Source organism: Aulonocara stuartgranti (assembly GCF_965226115.1).
Source record: "Aulonocara stuartgranti genome assembly, chromosome: 2".
NCBI classification, from domain to species: Eukaryota; Metazoa; Chordata; class Actinopteri; order Cichliformes; family Cichlidae; genus Aulonocara; species Aulonocara stuartgranti.
This window is the reverse complement of record NC_138940.1, coordinates 31653211-31674492: the sequence shown is the minus strand read 5'-3', so window position 1 is coordinate 31674492 and position 21282 is coordinate 31653211. Positions and strand designations below refer to the sequence as shown.

At 40.4% G+C, this 21282-nt stretch overlaps 2 protein-coding genes across 18 annotated transcripts in view; both read right to left on the bottom strand.

Annotated features, from left to right (window-relative positions):
* The window catches only part of LOC309713957 (protocadherin gamma-C5-like), a 308827-nt gene that overhangs the window by 256030 nt on the left and 31515 nt on the right, over positions 1 to 21282 (bottom strand). The window contains exons 1-2 of one of the 17 annotated variants that reach the window (XM_082545939.1): positions 2904 to 3325; positions 1003 to 1130 (exon numbers count right to left, since the gene is read on the bottom strand). The exons of 10 other annotated variants lie outside the window; for them this stretch is intronic. In XM_082545939.1, coding sequence (XP_082402065.1) covers positions 1003 to 1130; positions 2904 to 3279 — 504 coding nt within the window. In that variant the 5' untranslated portion in view covers positions 3280 to 3325. Of the gene's footprint in view, positions 1 to 1002; positions 3479 to 5610; positions 8149 to 18733; positions 21259 to 21282 lie in introns of those variants that run through there. 6 more of the 17 variants (XM_082545935.1, XM_082545918.1, XM_082545932.1 and 3 more) reach the window with 6 other exon arrangements.
* LOC309715820 (protocadherin gamma-A11-like) lies at positions 15089 to 17588 on the bottom strand (the record flags this gene model as incomplete). Its single annotated transcript, XM_082549259.1, has 1 exon — positions 15089 to 17588. Exon 1 carries the CDS (start codon positions 17513 to 17515, stop codon positions 15089 to 15091), a length of 2427 nt encoding a protein of 808 aa, XP_082405385.1. The 5' UTR covers positions 17516 to 17588.

Sequence of the window (21282 nt, the reverse complement as noted above, 5' to 3'; positions counted from 1 at the left end):
ATAGTGAAGATTAGGAATAATGCCTCAGTACTAGGAATCTACTTAAGAACATTATGCTATAAAAACATATATTGCAACATCAAATATTCAGTAATTTAAGAATGATTTCTCTCATATGTATTTGAAACCTGCACTTGCAAATAAGACTCTAATGTAGATGCATATTAAAAACTTGTCTCATAACCTCTTAACTTTCTGAGCAGAGAGGATATACAAAACATTAAATTAATAAACACCATGAAATGATTCCAGAAAAATATTCTAGAGGATCATCTAAATGGTTGTATAAAGTCAGAGAGTTCAGATCAATAGTGAAGTATAAAGATGTGTCATCAATGACAAAAACATAACAGGGCCCTACTTTTAGGGAATCCCGTTATCAACCAAATAATTTACAAACTCTGATGGACTTTTCCTCAGAGTCTGGTCGGCAGACTGCAGTTGTAACACATGAAAAATCCAAACTCCAAAGTCAACCAAATCTCATGTCTCAGGTGCATATGAAGCAATTATGAATCCAATTTACATTCAGTAGTAACTTTAACAGACAACTTAACAAGCAGTGTGATGTTCATAGAGAACACTGAAAAGTCAGTTAAGTGTTTAGATAAGTATGCTTAACATTTAATCGAAGATGGAATATAATCTCTATAGAAACCATATCCTATCCTCTTCAACTAAAATTTAATTGTTCTTATGCATAAAATAATCCAGCCAGAAGCCACACAGCGTAAGAAATTATAACTGCATGTTCCAGAAACGTTTATAGTCCTCTTAACATTTTTCTTTTGATTTTAAGAGAACACAAACTCAGTTTAGGGGTATTAATTTGTCCATTTTGAATTAAAAAGCAAATTTCAGGAGCATAATCTGCCTGGTGTCATACTACCCCATTAAACTGGTTATTTAATATGGTATTTGGTGGTGGAAAAAAGTTGATATGAATTAGTAAGGCTGGAAGACATGAACACAAGAGCCTAGTTCAAAAACATGTCCTCCTACCTCCAGAGTCTCCAAAGAATCTCCAAAAACATCAGCAAAGTCTGATGGACTTTTCTTCAGAGTCTGGTCAGCAGGCAGCGTGTTGTCATTGTATGATGTCACAAACTTAAAGTCACTGGTTCTTGAACCTGTGGTTAGATAAGCGTCATAATTGTAAGTGCTGCGTAAAGTTCCTGTGCCATCAACATCTGCGTAATTAGGAGGGAGATAACCGCTGGGGATGGCAACTGCTCCATCAAACAACAGTCTGGGCTTTCTCCTGCGACAAAACCTCAAACCCAGGATGATGATGATGAAAGTCAGAAAAAACGTGGAGACAGACACCAGCGCAATGATCAGATAAAAGGTCAGTTTGGAATTGTTCTCATTATGAGAGATGTCTTTCAGTTCTGGCACCTCCGCCAAGTTATCAGAAATAAGTAAATACATGGAACAGGTGGCAGACAGAGAGGGCTGCCCGTTATCTTTCACTGCCACTACAAGGTTCTGTTTCATGCTGTCAGATTCAGAAATGTCCCGCTGTGTCCTGATCTCTCCACTGTGGACACCAATTGTAAAAAGTCCCGGATCAGTGGATTTGACTATTTGATAGGACAGCCAGGCGTTCTGTCCGGAGTCCGCGTCCACCGCGATCACTTTGGACACCAGAGAGCCTCCGTGTGCAGCTTTGGGGACCAGCTCGGTCATGAAGGAGTTGCCCTCTGGGGAGGGGTAGAGGATCTGAGGAGAGTTGTCATTCAGATCTGAGATGAACACACTCACGGTCACGTTGCTGCTGAGAGGAGGAGAACCGTTGTCTCTGGCCATCACATGGACTTTGAAGCTCTTGAACTGTTCATAATCAAACGACCTCACAGCGTGGATCACACCCGTGTCTCCGTTCACAGACAGATAGGAGGACACCGGGGCACCGTTCACCTCACCAGCTAACAGAGAATAAACCACTGTACCGTTCTGTCTCCAGTCAGGGTCTCGAGCACTAACGGAACATAAAGTGGAGCCCGGTTTGTTATTCTCACTCACATATGCGCTGTACGACTGCTCATCAAACACAGGCGGGTTGTCGTTGATGTCAGCTACAGATAACTGAACACTTTTAGAAGAGGACAGAGGTGGAGAGCCATCGTCAGTGGCAGTGATTGTAATGTTGTAATTGGAAACTAATTCGCGGTCTAGTTGCCCTGTGGTCACCAGAGAATAATAGTTTTTAATAGAAGGAACCAACTTAAAGGGGACACCCTGCTGGATGGAGCAGCGGACCTGTCGGTTATTCTCCGAATCTCTGTCCTGCACGTTAATGATGCCCACCTCTGTACCAGGTGACAAGTGTTCGGGTATGGGGTTCGACAGTGACTTTAGATATATTACAGGTGGGTTGTCATTCACATCAGTAACATCTATTATGACTTTAGCATAGGAAGTTAATCCTAAACCATCTTTCGCAGTTATGCGAAGCTCAAACGATCTCACTGTTTCATAATCAACTGTAGCGGACAATTTTATATCCCCTGTTTTATAATCTATGGCAAATATTGACTTAACGTCTTCTGAAACGTGTCCAAAATCATATGTAACTTCTCCATTTAGTCCATCATCTGCATCATTTGCTTTTACTGTCAGCACAACAGTACCCATGGGAGAGTTTTCTGACAGACTGGCTTTATAAACGGCCTGGCTAAACACTGGCACGTTATCATTAGCGTCCAAAACAGTAATGTGAATGACCACGGTACCTGATCTTTGAGGGGAACCACCATCTAAAGCGGTCAGAAGTAGATTAATTTCTTGTAATGTTTCACGATCGAGCTCTTTGTTAAGAACAAGTTCCACAGAATTGGTTCCAACTCCAAGGAAAAAATTTTCATTCGTCTGTAGGTTGTATGATTGAACTGAATTTTTACCTATGTCGGCATCGTGCGCTTCTTCTATTGGAAAACGAGCACCTTTTGACGCAGATTCTCTAATATCTATATGGATCAAATTCTTATCAAACTGTGGGGAGTTGTCATTTATATCCTGGACATGTAGGCTGATTCGCTGCAGTTCTAATGGATTTTCCAACATGAGTTCTTGTTTTAAAACGCAGGATGCTTTGTCTCCACACAGGCCCTCTCTGTCAATCCTTTCGGCAACAATCAGATCTCCGTTACGGAGGTTTATTTCACAGAATCGTTTGTCGCTTCCTTCAGTATCAATACGAGCCTTTCGAAGAGATAGTGTATTTGCGTCGATGCCGAGGTCTTTGGCGATATTTCCGATCACAGTCCCGTGTCGCATTTCCTCTGTAAAAGAGTAGCTTATATCCCCGCTGACAAAATACAAACAAAAGAAGAGTAAAGCAACGACAAGGGTGTGTATTCCAAATGTCGCGTTAACCATCATGACATGTATATCTTTCCTCTGTAATGCGCAGGAATACAACAAACACACAAATATTATTTAAGCCAAAATCAGCACAATCTAAAACCACGTCTGCGTGTCCTTCGATGACCAACTGCAGCACATTAAAACACATTTTGCCTCGACAAATAGGTGTGGATTTTAAGATAGGCAAGGTGGACAGCGACATCGTGAGTCTAATTTAAAGATTGCATTGAGCAGCAGCCCTGTACAAGGCGCATGGAAGCGTTTATGGACGAAAGTTGAACCTTAATTTAAAAGTAAAAGTGTATATTGAAGTGTGCAGACAGATAAAAAAAAGAAATAAAAATTGCATTAATCCGAAAGGTCGCTGTATACTGAGCAATGCTGCCGATGAAAACTCATATCTGCGAACGTTTAGATCATTATTGTATACAAAATGTGATACAAATTAAAGTTTAAATATCTGTGTTCACCGAAAATGTGTGGCCACGATTTACATGATAACTTTTGAAAAACAATTAAATGTTTGTAGACGGGAAAGCGTTAAAAATGCTTCAAACTACAGAAATAGTTTTGTTTTTATTTGTTTTTTAAGCTACTAAAAATGCTTGAGTAATTTTCGAAATATTTAAATTAAACATTAATCTCAATTGACATTTCTGTATCAGAACAGAGACTCGAGAAGGAAAAGCAAGAAGATTTTAACGGCCACAACGTTTTATAATATTCAAGAACTTTACCTCTGTGATCAGTTCCAATAAAAATGTGAACATGTAAGTCAATAATTGCAACATTTGAAAAAAGAAAAGAAAAGAAAGAGGAGAAAGTTAAACAAAGACCTGCACTTCCACTATTCGTGAAAGCAACTTGACAAAGGTGTGAGAGGTGTGACCTGAGTCTGGGAACCGACCCTGGGAGGCGGGGCTGGGGCAGGTGCAGGTAATTAGTCGATCTCTTGTGTGAACCTGGAGCTGTGTGACTCCCTGGTCTAAGCCGTGTTGTTTCTCTTTTTTAACTTTTCAGTGAAGGCTAGATGTGGGTCCATAGCCTTGTATAAGAGTGGTAGGTCACAGAAAATGTTCCGCTTGAGTTTTGGTAGTTTGGTAGAGGTTTAAAGTTATTTACAGCTTTAGGAGGAAAACACTGTTTTATTCCTATGGAGAAACTTTTAGCGGACTCCGCCTCCGCTTGCCAATACTTATTAGGGTGCGACCCTAACCTGGAGACAGGTAACTGAAACACATACATGAAGAGAAGTGGGGGGATATTCCTTCTGAGGTAGATTTTTCTGTGCAAGTGATGTCCTGTTACAAATTATAGATAATTTGTTTTAAAACTGGTTTAACTTGACAGCAAAGCGCTGAGGACTATTTTGACGGTTGTGGTTGTTTGTTTATTTTGTTTATTTGTTTGTCTTTCATTGTAAGAGTGACTAGTTTTTAATAGATTCCCCGCAGCGCTTATCCTGTCTTCCACTTACAATCGTACAATTTTATAGTTTTAAATGTATTTAATAAATTAGAGCTTTTAATTGTTTTGGGTGCTACTGTTACATGTTTAGAAAGATTTTATTTTGTATTAGCATTAAAAACCCTGTAAACTGACTGTATGCCTACGGCTAATCCCTATTGAAATGGGTGCATACCTCGGGTCACAAATGGTTTGCTAAAATATGGGTGACATATTATTTAGCTCATATATATGTAGGTTTAAACACAAGAAAACAAGTTCAAAAGAAACTTTGAGAATATGTTACACACGAAGACTCGAATCTGAACAGCATGTGTACATTAGGAAGCAACTGTAGATAACATGTGAGCGACTGCACTTTTAAAATTAGATCATGGGAAGATCTGCGTAATATACGATGACAAAAGAAACAGAAAAGCTGAAACAAAGGGGGCGCGTGTCTAAACACAATAGTGCTATCACGACTTGTTTTTGTAAAACTAATACTTGCTTTTGTAAGACATACTAATTTTCCCCTATGTCAAAATGTAAACTTTTCGTTGATGTAGAGGACCGTAAAGACAGCAACCCATTAAAACAAAACCAGGAGAAAATGATTTCAACAACATCAAGAAACTTTCCCTTCAAAAGTAGCAGTAAAAATAATGTCAGGCAACAGGCAAAGTGTGATAAATACTATAACGGGATTTTAGAAAAAGCGAAAAAAGATTGACTGGAGGAAAGAGTGAACATTTTATCTGTTAAAATAATGTATCGAACATTTGACACCCTTACCTCAGGAGAACCACCACAGTCTCCAAAAACATCAGCAAAGTCTGATGGACTTTTCTTCAGAGTCTGGTCAGCAGGCAGCATGTTGTCATTGTATGATGTCACAAACTTAAAGTCACTGGTTCTAGATCCCGTGGTCAGGTACGCATCATAATTGTAAGTGCTGCGTAAAGTTCCTGTGCCATCAACATCTGCGTAATTAGGAGGGAGATAACCGCTGGGGATGGCAACTGCTCCATCAAACAACAGTCTGGGCTTTCTCCTGCGACAAAACCTCAAACCCAAGATGATAATGATGAAAGTCAGAAAAAACGTGGAGACAGACACCAGTGCAATGATCAGATAAGACGTCAGTTTGGAATTGTTCTCATTATAAGACAGATCCTTCAGTTCTGGCACCTCAGCCAAGTTATCAGAAATAAGTAAATACATGGAACAGGTGGCAGACAGAGAGGGCTGTCCGTTATCTTTCACTGCCACTACAAGGTTCTGTTTCATGCTGTCAGATTCAGAAATGTCCCGCTGTGTCCTGATCTCTCCGCTGTGGACACTAATAGTAAAAAGTCCCGGATCAGTGGATTTGACTATATGATAGGACAGCCAGGCGTTCTGTCCGGAGTCCGCGTCCACCGCGATCACTTTGGACACCAGAGAGCCTCCGTGTGCAGCTTTGGGGACCAGCTCGGTCATGAAGGAGTTGCCCTCTGGGGAGGGGTACAGGATCTGAGGAGAGTTGTCATTCACATCTGAGATGAACACACTCACGGTCACGTTGCTGCTGAGAGGAGGAGAACCGTTGTCTCTGGCCATCACATGGACTTTAAAACTCCTGAACTGTTCATAATCAAACGACCTCACAGCGTGGATCACACCCGTGTCTCCGTTCACAGACATATAGGAGGACACCGGGGCACCGTTCACCTCACCAGCTAACAGAGAATAAACCACTGTACCGTTCTGTCTCCAGTCGGGGTCTCGAGCACTAACGGAACATAAAGTGGAGCCCGGTTTGTTATTCTCACTCACATATGCGTTGTACGACTGTTCCTCAAACACAGGTGGGTTGTCGTTAATGTCAGCTACAGATAACTGAACACTTTTAGAAGAGGACAGAGGTGGAGAGCCCTCGTCAGTGGCAGTGATTGTAATGTTGTAATCAGATACTAGTTCACGGTCCAGTTGTCCTGTGGTCACCAGAGAATAATAGTTTTTAATAGAAGGAACCAACTTAAAGGGGACACCCTGCTGGATGGAGCAGCGGACCTGTCGGTTATTCTCAGAATCTCTGTCCTGCACGTTAATGATGCCCACCTCTGTACCAGGTGGCACGTTCTCAGGTATGGGGTTAGTTAGTGATTTCAAATTGATGGCTGGTGGGTTGTCATTGACATCAGTTATATCTATAACTACTGTACAATAAGAGGTAAGACCCGGTCCGTCCTTTGCTCTTACTCGCAGCTCTATTGAAGTCTCCGTTTCATAATCAAGTGACCCGATAACTTTTACCTCTCCTGTCTTATGATTCAGTGAAAACAAAGATGCATGCTCATCAGAGACATGATCGAAGTTATATGTAATATCACCATTTGGGCCAGTGTCTGCATCGGTTGCGCTCACTGTAACAACTACGGTATCTAAAAGAGAGTTTTCAGGCACACTGGCTTCATAAACGGCCTGGCTGAACACTGGGGCGTTATCATTAGCATCCAACACAGTGATGCGAATAATCGCAGTACCTGATCTCTGAGGAGATCCACCATCTACAGCTGTAAGCACTAATTTCAGCTCTTTCGCTTTTTCTCGGTCTAGTTCTTTTAACAAAACCAATTCGGAATGTTTCCTTCCACTAACATCTGTATTTACATTAATGGTGAAATGCTCATTGTTTTGTAAATTGTACCGTTGCACAGCGTTTGTGCCTATGTCGGCATCGCGGGCTTCCGTAAGTAAAAATCTCGCTCCTTTGACTGCCGATTCTCTTATTTCAAATGAAATCAGATCCTCACTAAACTCTGGCGCGTTATCATTTATATCTTGCACATGAATACTGATGCGATGAAGCTCTAAAGGGTTTTCCAGCACAAGCTCCTCTTTTAAAACGCAGCTGGCTTTTTTACCACAAAGACTTTCCCTGTCGATCCTGTCACTGACAGTCAAATCTCCGGTGCTCAGATTAATGTCACAATACCTTTTATCGTCTCTGTCTGCGTCAATTCGGGCTTTACGCGAGGAAAGAGTCGCAATCCCAAGACCCAGATCTTTGGCGATATTCCCTATCACAAATCCGCCTTTCATTTCCTCTGCGATAGTGTAGCTCACGTCTCCATGGGCGAAATGCAAGGCCACGAAAAGGAAAACCACACAATAGCAATTCATAGCCAATCTTCCGTATACTGCACTTCCCATGATCGAATAAGGTTTAATCCTTTCCTGGAAAATTCCTTGAAAGTGATCAAAAATAGTGCTCTTTTTGAATATTCTAAATAATCCCAGCGTTTGCCTTTTGTAATGCCCTCAACCTAGACACGCTACACCAAAATAAGGCTTTGCAATGGCAGAAAAGAATAGATGAAGAATAGAGACCTCCTGTCTTTGTTGGTGCACAGTGACACCAAGAGTTTCGTTAAATTATAGCACTGCAAACCCAAACAAGAGGCCAGCTTCGAGTTATAACGCCCTTATTAATCAATATAAATAATGACAATCTAGACTTCGGTGTTATTTGGTCATTCATACAGATTTCTTCTTTTTTCCTTTTCCACCTGTGGTGCGCTTTTCAATGAAATAATAAACCATATGTAAAACAAATCCTTGTGTAATCCTGCAAAAGACAAGTAAGAGCTATAGTTGCTTACAAATTCAAACCGATACTAATCCATCTGCAAGGGCTGTTACTAAATCTATAGAAAGCAACTTGTGTGCACATGAGCCAAAATCAAAGACCTTAAGGAATTTTGGCAATATACTATATTCATTATCAACCATCTCTCAAGCACACTTCAAGGAAGACCTCTAGTATCCATTTCTACATCAGACATAAAATAAGTTCCTGAGAAATTAATAAAAGGGAACCACAAATATTGCCCTAATGTAAACTGCTTTACTTATTCAATCAATGCTGCATTTTTCTTTTCTTTTTTCTTCATTTTTTGCATATAGAAAAAAAAGACATTTGATTCAAAAATGCCAAAAACAAATATTATAAGTGATACCCTTGGATAATATACAGCAGAATCAATTTTAGTAGCTCAAGGATGTTCCATATAACTTGTTTCATTGAGTTTCTTTAACAAACAACCTAAAATATCTGAAAAAAGAACAATGACTTTCCACTATCACCATCGGAATAAGGTAAAACTTAGAGAAACAAATATGTTGCATAAAGTGCATGATTAGTGAGGGTATTAACTCTTACATCCACTTCTAAAATTCAAGCAGGTAGGAATGAACTAAAGCTGTTGCCATGTGTATTCAAAAAAATAAAAGACCAACAAGTTAGAGAAATACATCCTTATTTTTTGTAAATCTTAAATTACCAAGAGAGATTAGATCCTGTATCATGTAATAACTTAAGTATCTTCTTTTCTCAGTAAACAAAGATTGTCTCACTCAATGTCTGGTAATAACCTAATGTAAAAACACCAAGCATTTAATAGTGAAATCTGCAGGTCTGGAATGAGTTAAGACTTTTTTTTCCCTGTGCTGTTAATGATGAAAACCTTCCTATGCAAGATTTTGGTATAACATCATAACTTACCAGTTTATATGAAAAAAAATGTTTCACAACATCAAAGTATTATTTAACAGCACTATTCAGTGGTCTGAATGTCAGGGTTGGTCACTGAGTAGAAAGGAAAAGCTGCTATTGAGAATTCCAACAGGGATTAACTTTCAGCATGTGATTTGAAATTATATTATTTAGCAGTTTGCATTGTCTTATAGTTCTCCAACCACCAGACAAGACTGTGCATTCTTAAAGTATTGCATGCTGATACTGGAATTATGCATTTGTTGTTTTTAATTGGTTCTCTTAGTTAGAGGTTACAGAATAGAGAAAAATATAGAGGAATACAATTATTGCACTTTATTTGTAGCATAAAACTATGAAAAAGTGACACTGACAGTTCAGCTTCATCTGCATTGCAGTGATTAGTCATTTGGGTGAAAATTGAGACTTTACACAAAGTCAGGTAACACCACTGATAATGGCATCATTTTGACCCAACTCATTGTACCCTCAGAGGTCAGAACTTTTATGCACTTGCTGTGACAAAAGCTAATACTGAATGTCTGAGTAATCATCAAAAGCTAAATTTGGCATGTAAAGATTTTAAATTGGAAAGGCATAAAAACTACCCCTAAATATTTATTGTGAGCATTTATGCAGTTAATAGCAATAATATATTTTTATAGCATGACGGCCAGTGGCCTGGAAACAAAAGACTTCGTAAGCCATTTTGAACCTACTACAATATTCGATTGTATAGACTAAGTTCAATTATATGACCACTGCGTGGTGAGTTAGGTTATAAGACTAAATCAATAGCACTATTTTGAAATGGCTGTTGCTGTATGTACATGTCATATATAACCAAGAAATGAAAAACTAGCTCAACACCTAACATACTTTGTGGATCAGGAGCTATTTTTTCATCAGGGATGATCAAAGCATGAACAAATAGCTTTTAACTGGGTGGATTTCAAATAAATAAATACAGGGAGAGCCTATTTAAAACAACAGAGACCTTGTATTTTTGAAATCTTAACAAAACGTAACCCTTGAAAATAGATTTAGTATAGTGAAGATTAGGAATAATGCCTCAGTACTAGGAATCTACTTAAGAACATTATGCTATAAAAACATATATTGCAACATCAAATATTCAGTAATTTAAGAATGATTTCTCTCATATGTATTTGAAACCTGCACTTGCAAATAAGACTCTAATGTAGATGCATATTAAAAACTTGTCTCATAACCTCTTAACTTTCTCAGCAGAGAGGATAAACAAAACATCAAATTAATAAACACCATGAAATGATTCCAGAACACTATTCTAGAGGATCATCTAAATGGTTGTATAAAGTCAGAGAGTTCAGATCAATAGTGAAGCATAAAGTTATGCCATCAATGACAAAAATATAACAAGGCCCTACTTTTAGGGAATCCCGTTATCAACCAAATAATTTACAAACTCTGATGGACTTTTCCTCAGAGTCTGGTCGGCAGACTGCAGTTGTAACACATGAAAAATCCAAACTCCAAAGTCAACCAAATCTCATGTCTCAGGTGCATATGAAGCAATTATGAATCCAATTTACATTCAGTAGTAACTTTAACAGACAACTTAACAAGCGGTGTGATGTTCATAGCCAGCACTGAAAAGGTAGTTAGGCGTTTAGATAAGTGTGCATAACATTTAATCGATGATGCATTATAAACATCTATAGAAACAATACCCTCTACTCTTAAACTAAAATGTAATTGTCCTTATGCATAAAACAATCTAACCAGAAGCCACACAGCATAGGAAAATATAACTGCATATCCCAGAAAAGTTTATAGTCCTCTTAACATTTTTCTTTTGATTTTAAGAGACACACACAACTCACTTTAGGGGTTTTAGACTGTCGATTTTGAATTATAAGTCAAATTTCAGGAGCATAATCTGCCTGGTGTCATACTACCCCATTAAACTGGTTATTGAATATGGTGTTTGAAGGTGGAAAAAAGTTGATATGAATTAGTAAGGCTGGAAGACATGAACACAAGAGCCTAGTTTAAAAACATGTCCTCCTACCTCCAGAGTCTCCAAAGAATCTCCAAAAGCATCAGCAAAGTCTGATGGACTTTTCTTCAGAGTCTGGTCAGCAGGCAGCGTGTTGTCATTGTATGATGTCACAAACTTAAAGTCACTGGTTCTTGAACCTGTGGTCAGGTACGTGTCATAATTGTAAGCACTGCGTAAAGTTCCTGTGCTATCAACATCTGCGTAATTAGGAGGGAGATAACCGCTGGGGATGGCAACTGCTCCGTCAAACAACAGTCTGGGCTTTCTCCTGCGACAAAACCTCAAACCCAGGATGATGATGATGAAAGTCAGAAAAAAGGTGGACACAGACACCAGCGCGATGATCAGATAAGAGGTCAGTTTGGAATTGCTCTCATTAAAAGACAGATCCTTCAGTTCCGGCACCTCAGCCAAGTTATCAGAAATAAGTAAATACATGGAACAGGTGGCAGACAGAGAGGGCTGTCCGTTATCTTTCACTGCCACTACAAGGTTCTGTTTCATGCTGTCAGATTCAGAAATGTCCCGCTGTGTCCTGATCTCTCCGCTGTGGACACCAATAGTAAAAAGTCCTGGATCAGTGGATTTGACTATATGATAGGACAACCAAGCGTTCTGTCCGGAGTCTGAGTCCACCGCGATCACTTTGGACACCAGAGAGCCTCCGTGTGCAGCTTTGGGGACCAGCTCGGTCATGAAGGAGTTGCCCTCCGGGGAGGGGTACAGGATCTGAGGAGAGTTGTCATTCACATCTGAGATGAACACACTCACGGTCACGTTGCTGCTGAGAGGAGGAGAACCGTTGTCTCTGGCCATCACGTGGATTTTAAAACTCTTGAACTGTTCATAATCAAACGACCTCACAGCGTGGATCACACCCGTGTCTCCGTTCACAGACAGATAGGAGGACACAGGGGCACCGTTCACCTCACCAGCTAACAGAGAATAAACCACTGTACCGTTCTGTCTCCAGTCGGGGTCTCGAGCACTAACGGAACATAAAGTGGAGCCCGGTTTGTTATTCTCACTCACATATGCGCTGTACGACTGCTCATCAAACACAGGTGGGTTGTCGTTGATGTCAGCTACAGATAACTGAACACTTTTAGAAGAGGACAGAGGTGGAGAGCCCTCGTCAGTGGCAGTGATTGTAATGTTGTAATTAGACACTAGTTCACGGTCCAGTTGTCCTGTGGTCACCAGAGAATAATAGTTTTTAATAGAAGGAACCAACTTAAAGGGGACACCCTGCTGGATGGAGCAGCGGACTTGCCCGTTACTCTCAGAATCTCTGTCCTGCACGTTAACGATTCCTACCTCTGTACCTGGTGGTGAATTTTCTGGTACAGGATTTTTCAGGGACTTAATAGTTGTTATTGGAGCGTTGTCATTGACATCTGTAATTTCAATTATTAAGGTACAGTATGAGACCAACCCGAGACCGTCCTTTGCAGTAATTTGCATTTCGTATGACGACAAGTGCTCGTAATCTATTGGCCCACTTACTCGGACTTCACCGCTCTTCTGATCAATAGAAAACACGTTATAACTTTCATCTGAAATGTGATCAAATTCGTACGTCACTTCTCCGTTGACGCCTTCATCTGCGTCAGTCGCGCTTACTGTGATCACAACTATGTCTAACGGGGAGTTTTCAAGTAGACTGGCTCCATAAACGGCCTGACTAAATACTGGTGCGTTATCATTGGCATCCAGCACGCTAACATGAATAACCGCAGTACCCGATCGCTGAGGCGTGCCCCCATCAGTTGCAACAAGCTCAATCGTTAGCTCTTTCTTTTGTTCTCTATCCAACTCTTTTTGTAGAATTAACTCGCTGTATTTTCCTCCTCCACCTTTTTCAATAACATTCAATCGGAAATATTCATTTGTTTCAATACTATATCCCTGGATTGCGTTTTGTCCGATATCAGCATCATGGGCTTCATCTAAACGATAGCGACTTCCTTTAGCTGCAGATTCACTTATTTCAAATTTGATGGTATCCTTCTTAAACTGCGGTGAATTATCGTTGATGTCTTGAATGTGGAAGCTAATGCGATGCAGCTCTAAAGGCTCCTCCAAAACAAGCTCTTGTTTTAAAATGCAAGTCGATTTTTTGCCACAAAGACCCTCTCTGTCAATCCTCTCGGTAACAATCACATCTCCAGTACTCCTATTAATTTCAAAATACCCTTTGCTGTTCCTGTCAACATCAATACGAGCCTTTCGAGTAGCCAGTTTTCCCACCTCAATTCCTATATCTTTTGCGATATTTTCGATAACAGAGCCTCGTTTAACTTCTTCCGGAAAAGAATAAGCAACATCTCCACAAACCGTTTGCAGCGCCAGAAGAAATACTCCCGAAAAGAAGACCCAGAACCCCGGAGATGCTTTGTTTTCCATTTTCCTTTTAAATCGATAAGGAATCCGCCAAGGGCAAGCCTTTTGGAGTAAAAATGAGCAGTCACCGGAATCCTCTTCGGACTATGTATGCAATTCCAACTAGAAACGTTGCTACCTCGCTGCTTTTGTCTGTGAAAAATCGGTCATGATCTAGAAACGTTTACACTGCGCAGAATAACAAATATGACCCTACTATGTATGTTGGTGGACAGCGACGCTATGAGAGAAATATTAGTATTGCAAACGCATTAAATGATGAGAGTCCTCTCAGGATAAAGAAGAAATGTATCCCGCCCTACAAACACTTTTATTTTATTTTATTTTATTTTATTTTATTTTATTTTATTTTATTTTATTTCATTTTATGAGCACATAACCTTCAGGCAGGAGATTTCTGCTGTACGTACTAATGTTGGCATGTTTGGAAAGCACGTAGTTAAAACAAAAGAGGAGAAGGTTAATCTAAGTTAGCTTCACCAACATGGACATATACACATCAACGCCTGCGTGGCAGCAGGGCCATGCTTGAAGAAACTGTCATACGAAGTTGAATACTGACAAATTAACGTAATGATAAAAAAATAAAAAATAGCGGTCTTATTTGCGACTATGGTGAAATCAGAATAATAAAAACAACAGCAGTAGCATTCCAAATGCTCATTGGGAGATAATATGGGCATTGGTGACAGCACTGAAGAATTACACGAGGGAGGGGAATATAACGGTTCAACCAAAATTAAAAACAAACAAAAATTGAACTGTACACTTTACAAGGGATACATCAATACGCTGACTGCAATTTATTTGGACTAAAGCTGTATATATATTCAGCTGTAGATGAATTTGATGTCAATCGAATCTCATACTAGTTAAGTGATTAGAAAGATATTCAAATATTCACTATATTTACTGCTAGATTTAAGTGACAACTCAACAAGAAATGTGGCATTCAAACACAGTACTGAGAAGAAAAAACAGCGCTTGAATGAGCAGATATAAGGTGTCTTTAATTATTCTAAACCAAAAAGCCACAAGAGAAACTATATGGATATGTTATCTCATATCCCCATTTTAAAAAACACAAAAGAATAACTGAAAGTTTGAGACTGGCCGTTAAGTTTCAAGACCAGTTCAAAGTTAAGACATTTTTTTTTAGTTTTTGTTTCTGTATCAACCCTATTTAAAAAAATAAAATAAAATTAGCATATCAACAGTGGAATATTATAGACTTTCACCACTATTGATATCAATTTGCTGAACACTGAGGAACATGAACAAGTGACTTAATTCGGATTCAAAAGCACAAAGCCTACCTCCAGGGGGTCCAAAGAATCTTCAATAGTTTTAAAAAAGTCTGATGGACTTTTCTTCAGAGTCTGGTCAGCAGGCAGCGTGTTGTCATTGTATGATGTCACAAACTTAAAGTCACTGGTTCTTGAACCTGTGGTCAGGTACGTGTCATAATTGTAAGCACTGCATAAAGTTCCTGTGCCATCAACATCTGCGTAATTAGGAGGAAGATAACCGCTGGGGATGGCAACTGCTCCATCAAACAACAGTCTGGGCTTTCTCCTGCGACAAAACCTCAAACCCAGGATGATGATGATGAAAGTCAGGAAAAAGGTGGACACAGACACCAGCGCGATGATCAGATAAGAGGTCAGTTTGGAATTGCTCTCATTAAAAGACAGATCCTTCAGTTCTGGCACCTCAGCCAAGTTATCAGAAATTAGTAAATACATGGAACAGGTGGCAGACAGAGAGGGCTGTCCGTTATCTTTCACTGCCACTACAAGGTTCTGTTTCATGCTGTCAGATTCAGAAATGTCCCGGTGTGTCCTGATCTCTCCGCTGTGGACACCAATAGTAAAAAGTCCCGGATCAGTGGATTTGACTATTTGATAGGACAGCCAAGCGTTCTGTCCGGAGTCCGCGTCCACCGCGATCACTTTGGACACCAGAGAGCCTCCGTGTGCAGCTTTGGGGACCAGCTCGGTCATGAAGGAGTTGCCCTCTGGGGAGGGGTAGAGGATCTGAGGAGAGTTGTCATTCACATCTGAGATGAACACACTCACGGTCACGTTGCTGCTTAGAGGAGGAGAACCGTTGTCTCTGGCCATCACATGGATTTTAAAACTCTTGAACTGTTCATAATCAAACGACCTCACAGCGTGGATCACACCCGTGTCTCCGTTCACAGACAGATAGGAGGACACAGGGGCACCGTTCACCTCACCAGCTAACAGAGAATATACCACTGTACCGTTCTGTCTCCAGTCGGGGTCTCGAGCACTAACAGAACATAAAGTGGAGCCCATTTTATTATTCTCACTCACATATGCGCTGTACGATTGTTCCTCAAACACAGGTGGGTTGTCGTTGATATCAGCTACAGATAACTGAACACTTTTAGAAGAGGACAGAGGTGGAGAGCCCTCGTCAGTGGCAGTGATTGTAATGTTGTAATCAGACACTAGTTCGCGGTCCAGTTGTCCTGTGGTCACCAGAGAATAATAGTTTTTAATAGAAGGAACCAACTTAAAGGGGACACCCTGCTGAATGGAGCAGCGGACCTGTTGATTTTTCCCAGAGTCTGCATCCTGCACATGAATGATGCCCACCTCTGTACCCAATGATATGCTCTCGGGTATGCGGTTTGATAACGAACTGATATGGATGACTGGGGCGTTATCATTGACGTCAGTTATATCTATTACAACTTTTGTTTCTGTAGAAAGGCCATAACCATCTTTCCCTTCAATTAGCATTTCAAACTTCGACTCTTCTTCATAATCAACATTTCTTGCAAGTATAATTTCTCCGGTATTTTCATTTAAAGAAAATATTTCCTTTGCTATATCACTTATTCCGCTGAATTCATATGTTACTTCACCATTAACTCCTTCATCTGCATCTGTAGCACTCACTGTTGCAACTACTGTATCTATAGGGGAGTTTTCAGGAAGAGAAGCCTCATAGATTGTATGAGTGAAAACTGGGGCGTTATCATTAGCATCCAGTACGGTGATGTTAATGACTACTGTGCCTGATTTCGGAGGATTGCCACCATCGACAGCTGTCAGCAATAAAGCCATATCTTGCTGCTCTTCACGATCTAATTCCCTGTCTAAAACTAACTCGCTGTATTTTGTGCCGACGGCATTCGTTAGTACGTTCAGAGCAAAATAATTATTCCTTTGCAAAATGTAATTCTGAACAGCATTTTGTCCTATGTCTGCATCGCGTGCTGCATTTATTCTGTAGCGAGAACCTTTCGGAGCTAATTCACCAATATCCAATTTAACGACGTCTTTAACAAAAACTGGTGGATTGTCATTTACATCCTGAATTTGCAAAGATATCCGGTGCGATTCGAGTGGATCTTCGAGTACTAGTTCACATTTTAAATTGCAAGAAACCTTAGCTCCACATAGCTCCTCACGATCAATCCGATCACCAACAACCAGTTCTCCAGCATCAACATTTATCTCGCAGTAACGTTTACGGTTTTCTTTGAGAGCAATCCGAGCCTTCCGAGCGGAAAGACTGCTTACTTGAAGCCCAAGGTCCTTGGCTATGTTTCCAATCATCGATCCTTGTTTCATTTCCTCGGGGAAAGAATAGCTCACATCGCCACAACACAGCTCTACTGCCAGAAGAAAACACATGAAAGTGCAGACAAGGTTCACCGAAAACACGAAATATGCCATCACTCAAAAAATAAACTGAATGAAAAAGAAGGAGGTGGTCAGCATTCCTCAGAAACACAAAATCATGTGTTCATGTGCGAGTACTTCAAGGAGTACAGTGCAGTGGCAAACAATAAGCTTTAACACTGTGGGTGGAGACGCTTGATTGTCTCATCTGTAGCCTGTTTTACAATTTTCGATTGGTAGACAGCGACACTCGCTGCATCCTACAAGGACTACAAAATAGCCTCAAGTTGACGAAAAGCAAGAAACTTAGCTAATCGAAAGAGACTTCATCCCGAGAAGAATGGCAGATGACAAAAGGCGCTTTCTATTGATTAATTCGGTTCTGTTTTATCTGTTCAATGCCATCTACCCCACGGTACGTTAGCAATAAAATGTAGTACTACATTGTTTGATACTGTTGCTACAAACATGTATTTCTTGTTTATAAATGTAATTGAGCAAAAACCTGTAAAAACTCTTAACTGAAAGCGTGAACCTGAAACAACATCCAAGCAAAAATTAAGCCTAAAAGAATGAGTCGCTGAATACCGAATTCAGCTCTGTAACAAAAGTCGAAACTATTATGAAGGAAAAAACATTTTTTTTCTCATTATTATATTAAATTATTCTGCAACGTTTTTTGTTTTGCTTAATTCATTTATTTATTTATTTATTTTTAACGAATGGGTAAATCCAACTGCAGAATTTCGTTGAATAATTAACACAACATATTTGACTGTGAGTAAATTCAAGAAAAAATTCTAATAATAATCACAACAAACAGAACGGAGTTTTATGATGTATGAAGGCAAACCTTTACAGGTATTCGCTCTACCAAACTAAGAGTTGAACCTTAGGAACATCCACAGTGAAAAATCCAGTATTCAATCTGCAGGATTTCGTATCGTTTATCTCTGTGATTTTTTGTTTCTTTTTTCTTAATTAATTAATTAATATATTCATTCAGTTGAAATAAGGCCAATGACATGAACTGATATTAAAACAAAAACGACGAATTTTTTGTAAAATTCTTGGTTAATGATGTTATTCGGAGCTTTACTAACTCAAGTTCATAAGTACAGTAATATACAATATTTTCATCCATGAAAAAAAAAGTTTTATGAAAATAGTTGATTTGATTAAAAGAAAGTAACACCGAAGATGTGTTTCCGAAGAAGGGTTGAATTTTTTTTGAATGACGTAGGTGTAATGACGTCAACGTGGTATTCTTACCTGGGGAGGGTCGTCAGACTCCCCAAACGCATCGAGAAAATCTGATGGACTTTTCTTCAGAGTCTGATCAGCGGGCAGCGTGTTGTCATTGTATGATGTCACAAACTTAAAGTCACTGGTTCTAGATCCCGTGGTCAGGTACGCGTCATAATTGTAAGTGCTGCGTAAAGTTCCTGTGCCATCAACATCTGCGTAATTAGGAGGGAGATAACCGCTGGGGATGGCAACTGCTCCATCAAACAACAGTCTGGGCTTTCTCCTGCGACAAAACCTCAAACCCAGGATGATGATGATGAAAGTCAGGAAAAACGTGGACACAGACGCCAACGCGATGATCAGATAAGAGGTCAGTTTGGAATTGCTCTCATTATAAGAAAGATCCTTCAGTTCTGGCACCTCAGCCAAGTTATCAGAAATAAGTAAATACATGGAACAGGTGGCAGACAAAGAGGGCTGTCCGTTATCTTTCACTGCCACTACAAGGTTCTGTTTCATGCTGTCAGATTCAGAAATGTCCCGCTGTGTCCTGATCTCTCCGCTGTGGACACCAATAGTAAAAAGTCCCGGATCAGTGGATTTGACTATTTGATAGGACAGCCAGGCGTTCTGTCCAGAGTCCGCGTCCACCGCGATCACTTTGGACACCAGAGAGCCTCCATGTGCAGCTTTGGGGACCAGCTCGGTCATGAAGGAGTTGCCCTCCGGAGAGGGGTACAGGATCTGAGGAGAGTTGTCATTCACATCTGAGATGAACACACTCACGGTCACGTTGCTGCTGAGAGGAGGAGAACCGTTGTCTCTGGCCATCACATGGACTTTAAAACTCCTGAACTGTTCATAATCAAACGACCTCACAGAGTGGATCACACCCGTGTCTCCGTTCACAGACAGATAGGAGGACACCGGGGCACCGTTCACCTCACCAGCTAACAGAGAATAAACCACTGTACCGTTCTGTCTCCAGTCGGGGTCTCGAGCACTAACGGAACATAAAGTGGAGCCAGGTTTGTTATTCTCACTCACATATGCGCTGTACGACTGTTCCTCAAACACAGGTGGGTTGTCGTTGATGTCAGCTACAGATAACTGAACACTTTTAGAAGAGGACAGAGGTGGAGAGCCCTCGTCAGTGGCAGTGATTGTAATGTTGTAATCAGACACTAGTTCGCGGTCCAGTTGTCCTGTGGTCACCAGAGAATAATAGTTTTTAATAGAAGGAACCAACTTAAAGGGGACACCCTGCTGGATGGAGCAGCGGACCTGTCGGTTATTCTCAGAGTCTCTGTCCTGCACGTTAATGATGCCCACCTCTGTACCAGTTTGCGCGTTCTCGGGTATAGGATTAGACAGTGATTTTAAATAAACTACAGGGGCGTTATCATTTTCATCAGTTAGCTCTATGTAAACTTTTGCAGACGAACTTAATCCCAGACCGTCATTGGCTATGACTGGCAGTTCAAATGCATTCTTTTTCTCAAAATCAGTTGCGCCAATTACTCTGATTTCGCCAGTTTTAAAATCAATAGAAAACACCTTTTCATCGATATCTGACACGTGGCCAAAGTCATAGGACACCTCGCCATTCACTCCCTCATCAGCATCTGTAGCGCTGACTCTAACCACTACAGTATTAAGAGGAGAGTTTTCGGGTATGCTGGCTTTATAGACGGCTTGGCTGAATACTGGAGCATTATCATTAGCATCCAGTACGGTGACATGTATCATAACAGTGCTTGATCTCTGTGGTGAACCACCATCAACAGCTGTGAGAGGTAAATTAATCTCTCGCTGTGTTTCTCTGTCGAGTTTGTGATCAAGAACAAGCTCGACGTTGTTTGCATCAACCATTAAAATAAAGTTATCATTTTTTTGTAGACTGTACCTCTGAACAGAATTTTTGCCTATATCCGCATCGTGCGCGCCCTCTATTCGGAAACGAGTCCCCTTTTCTGCTGACTCCCTTATTTCCATTTTAATGGAATTTCTTTTGAATTGTGGAGAGTTGTCGTTTATATCTTGAACATGTAGATTTATACGATGTAGTTCTAAAGGATTCTCCAGTACAAGTTCCTGGATTAAAATGCATGACGATTTCGTGCCACAAAGACTCTCTCTGTCAAGCTGCTCGGCAACGCTCAAATCTCCCGTTTGTAAACTAACGGCACAAAATCGTTCGTTATCTCCTTCTGCGTCAACACGGGCCTTGCGAGATGACAATGTAGTAATATCCAGACCGAGATCCTTTGCTATATTTCCAAAGACAGTTCCTGGTTTCAGCTCCTCTTGGATAGAATAGCTTACTTCAGTACACACTGATTGCAGCGCAAGTATACAGACGACAAAGAGGGTAATCAGGCCAGGTTCTAAAAATCCACCGTATTCCATAATTACAAAAACAGAAACATCCGCCAGCAAAGAAAAGATACAACGGAGTTAGTTCACCTCTCGAACGCGTTTGCGATGGAGTGAATTAAACAAATCCAAATACAGAAATCAGCACTGCAATCCAATGGTTCCTTCCAACACAAAGCGCAGGAACAATGGGTGGA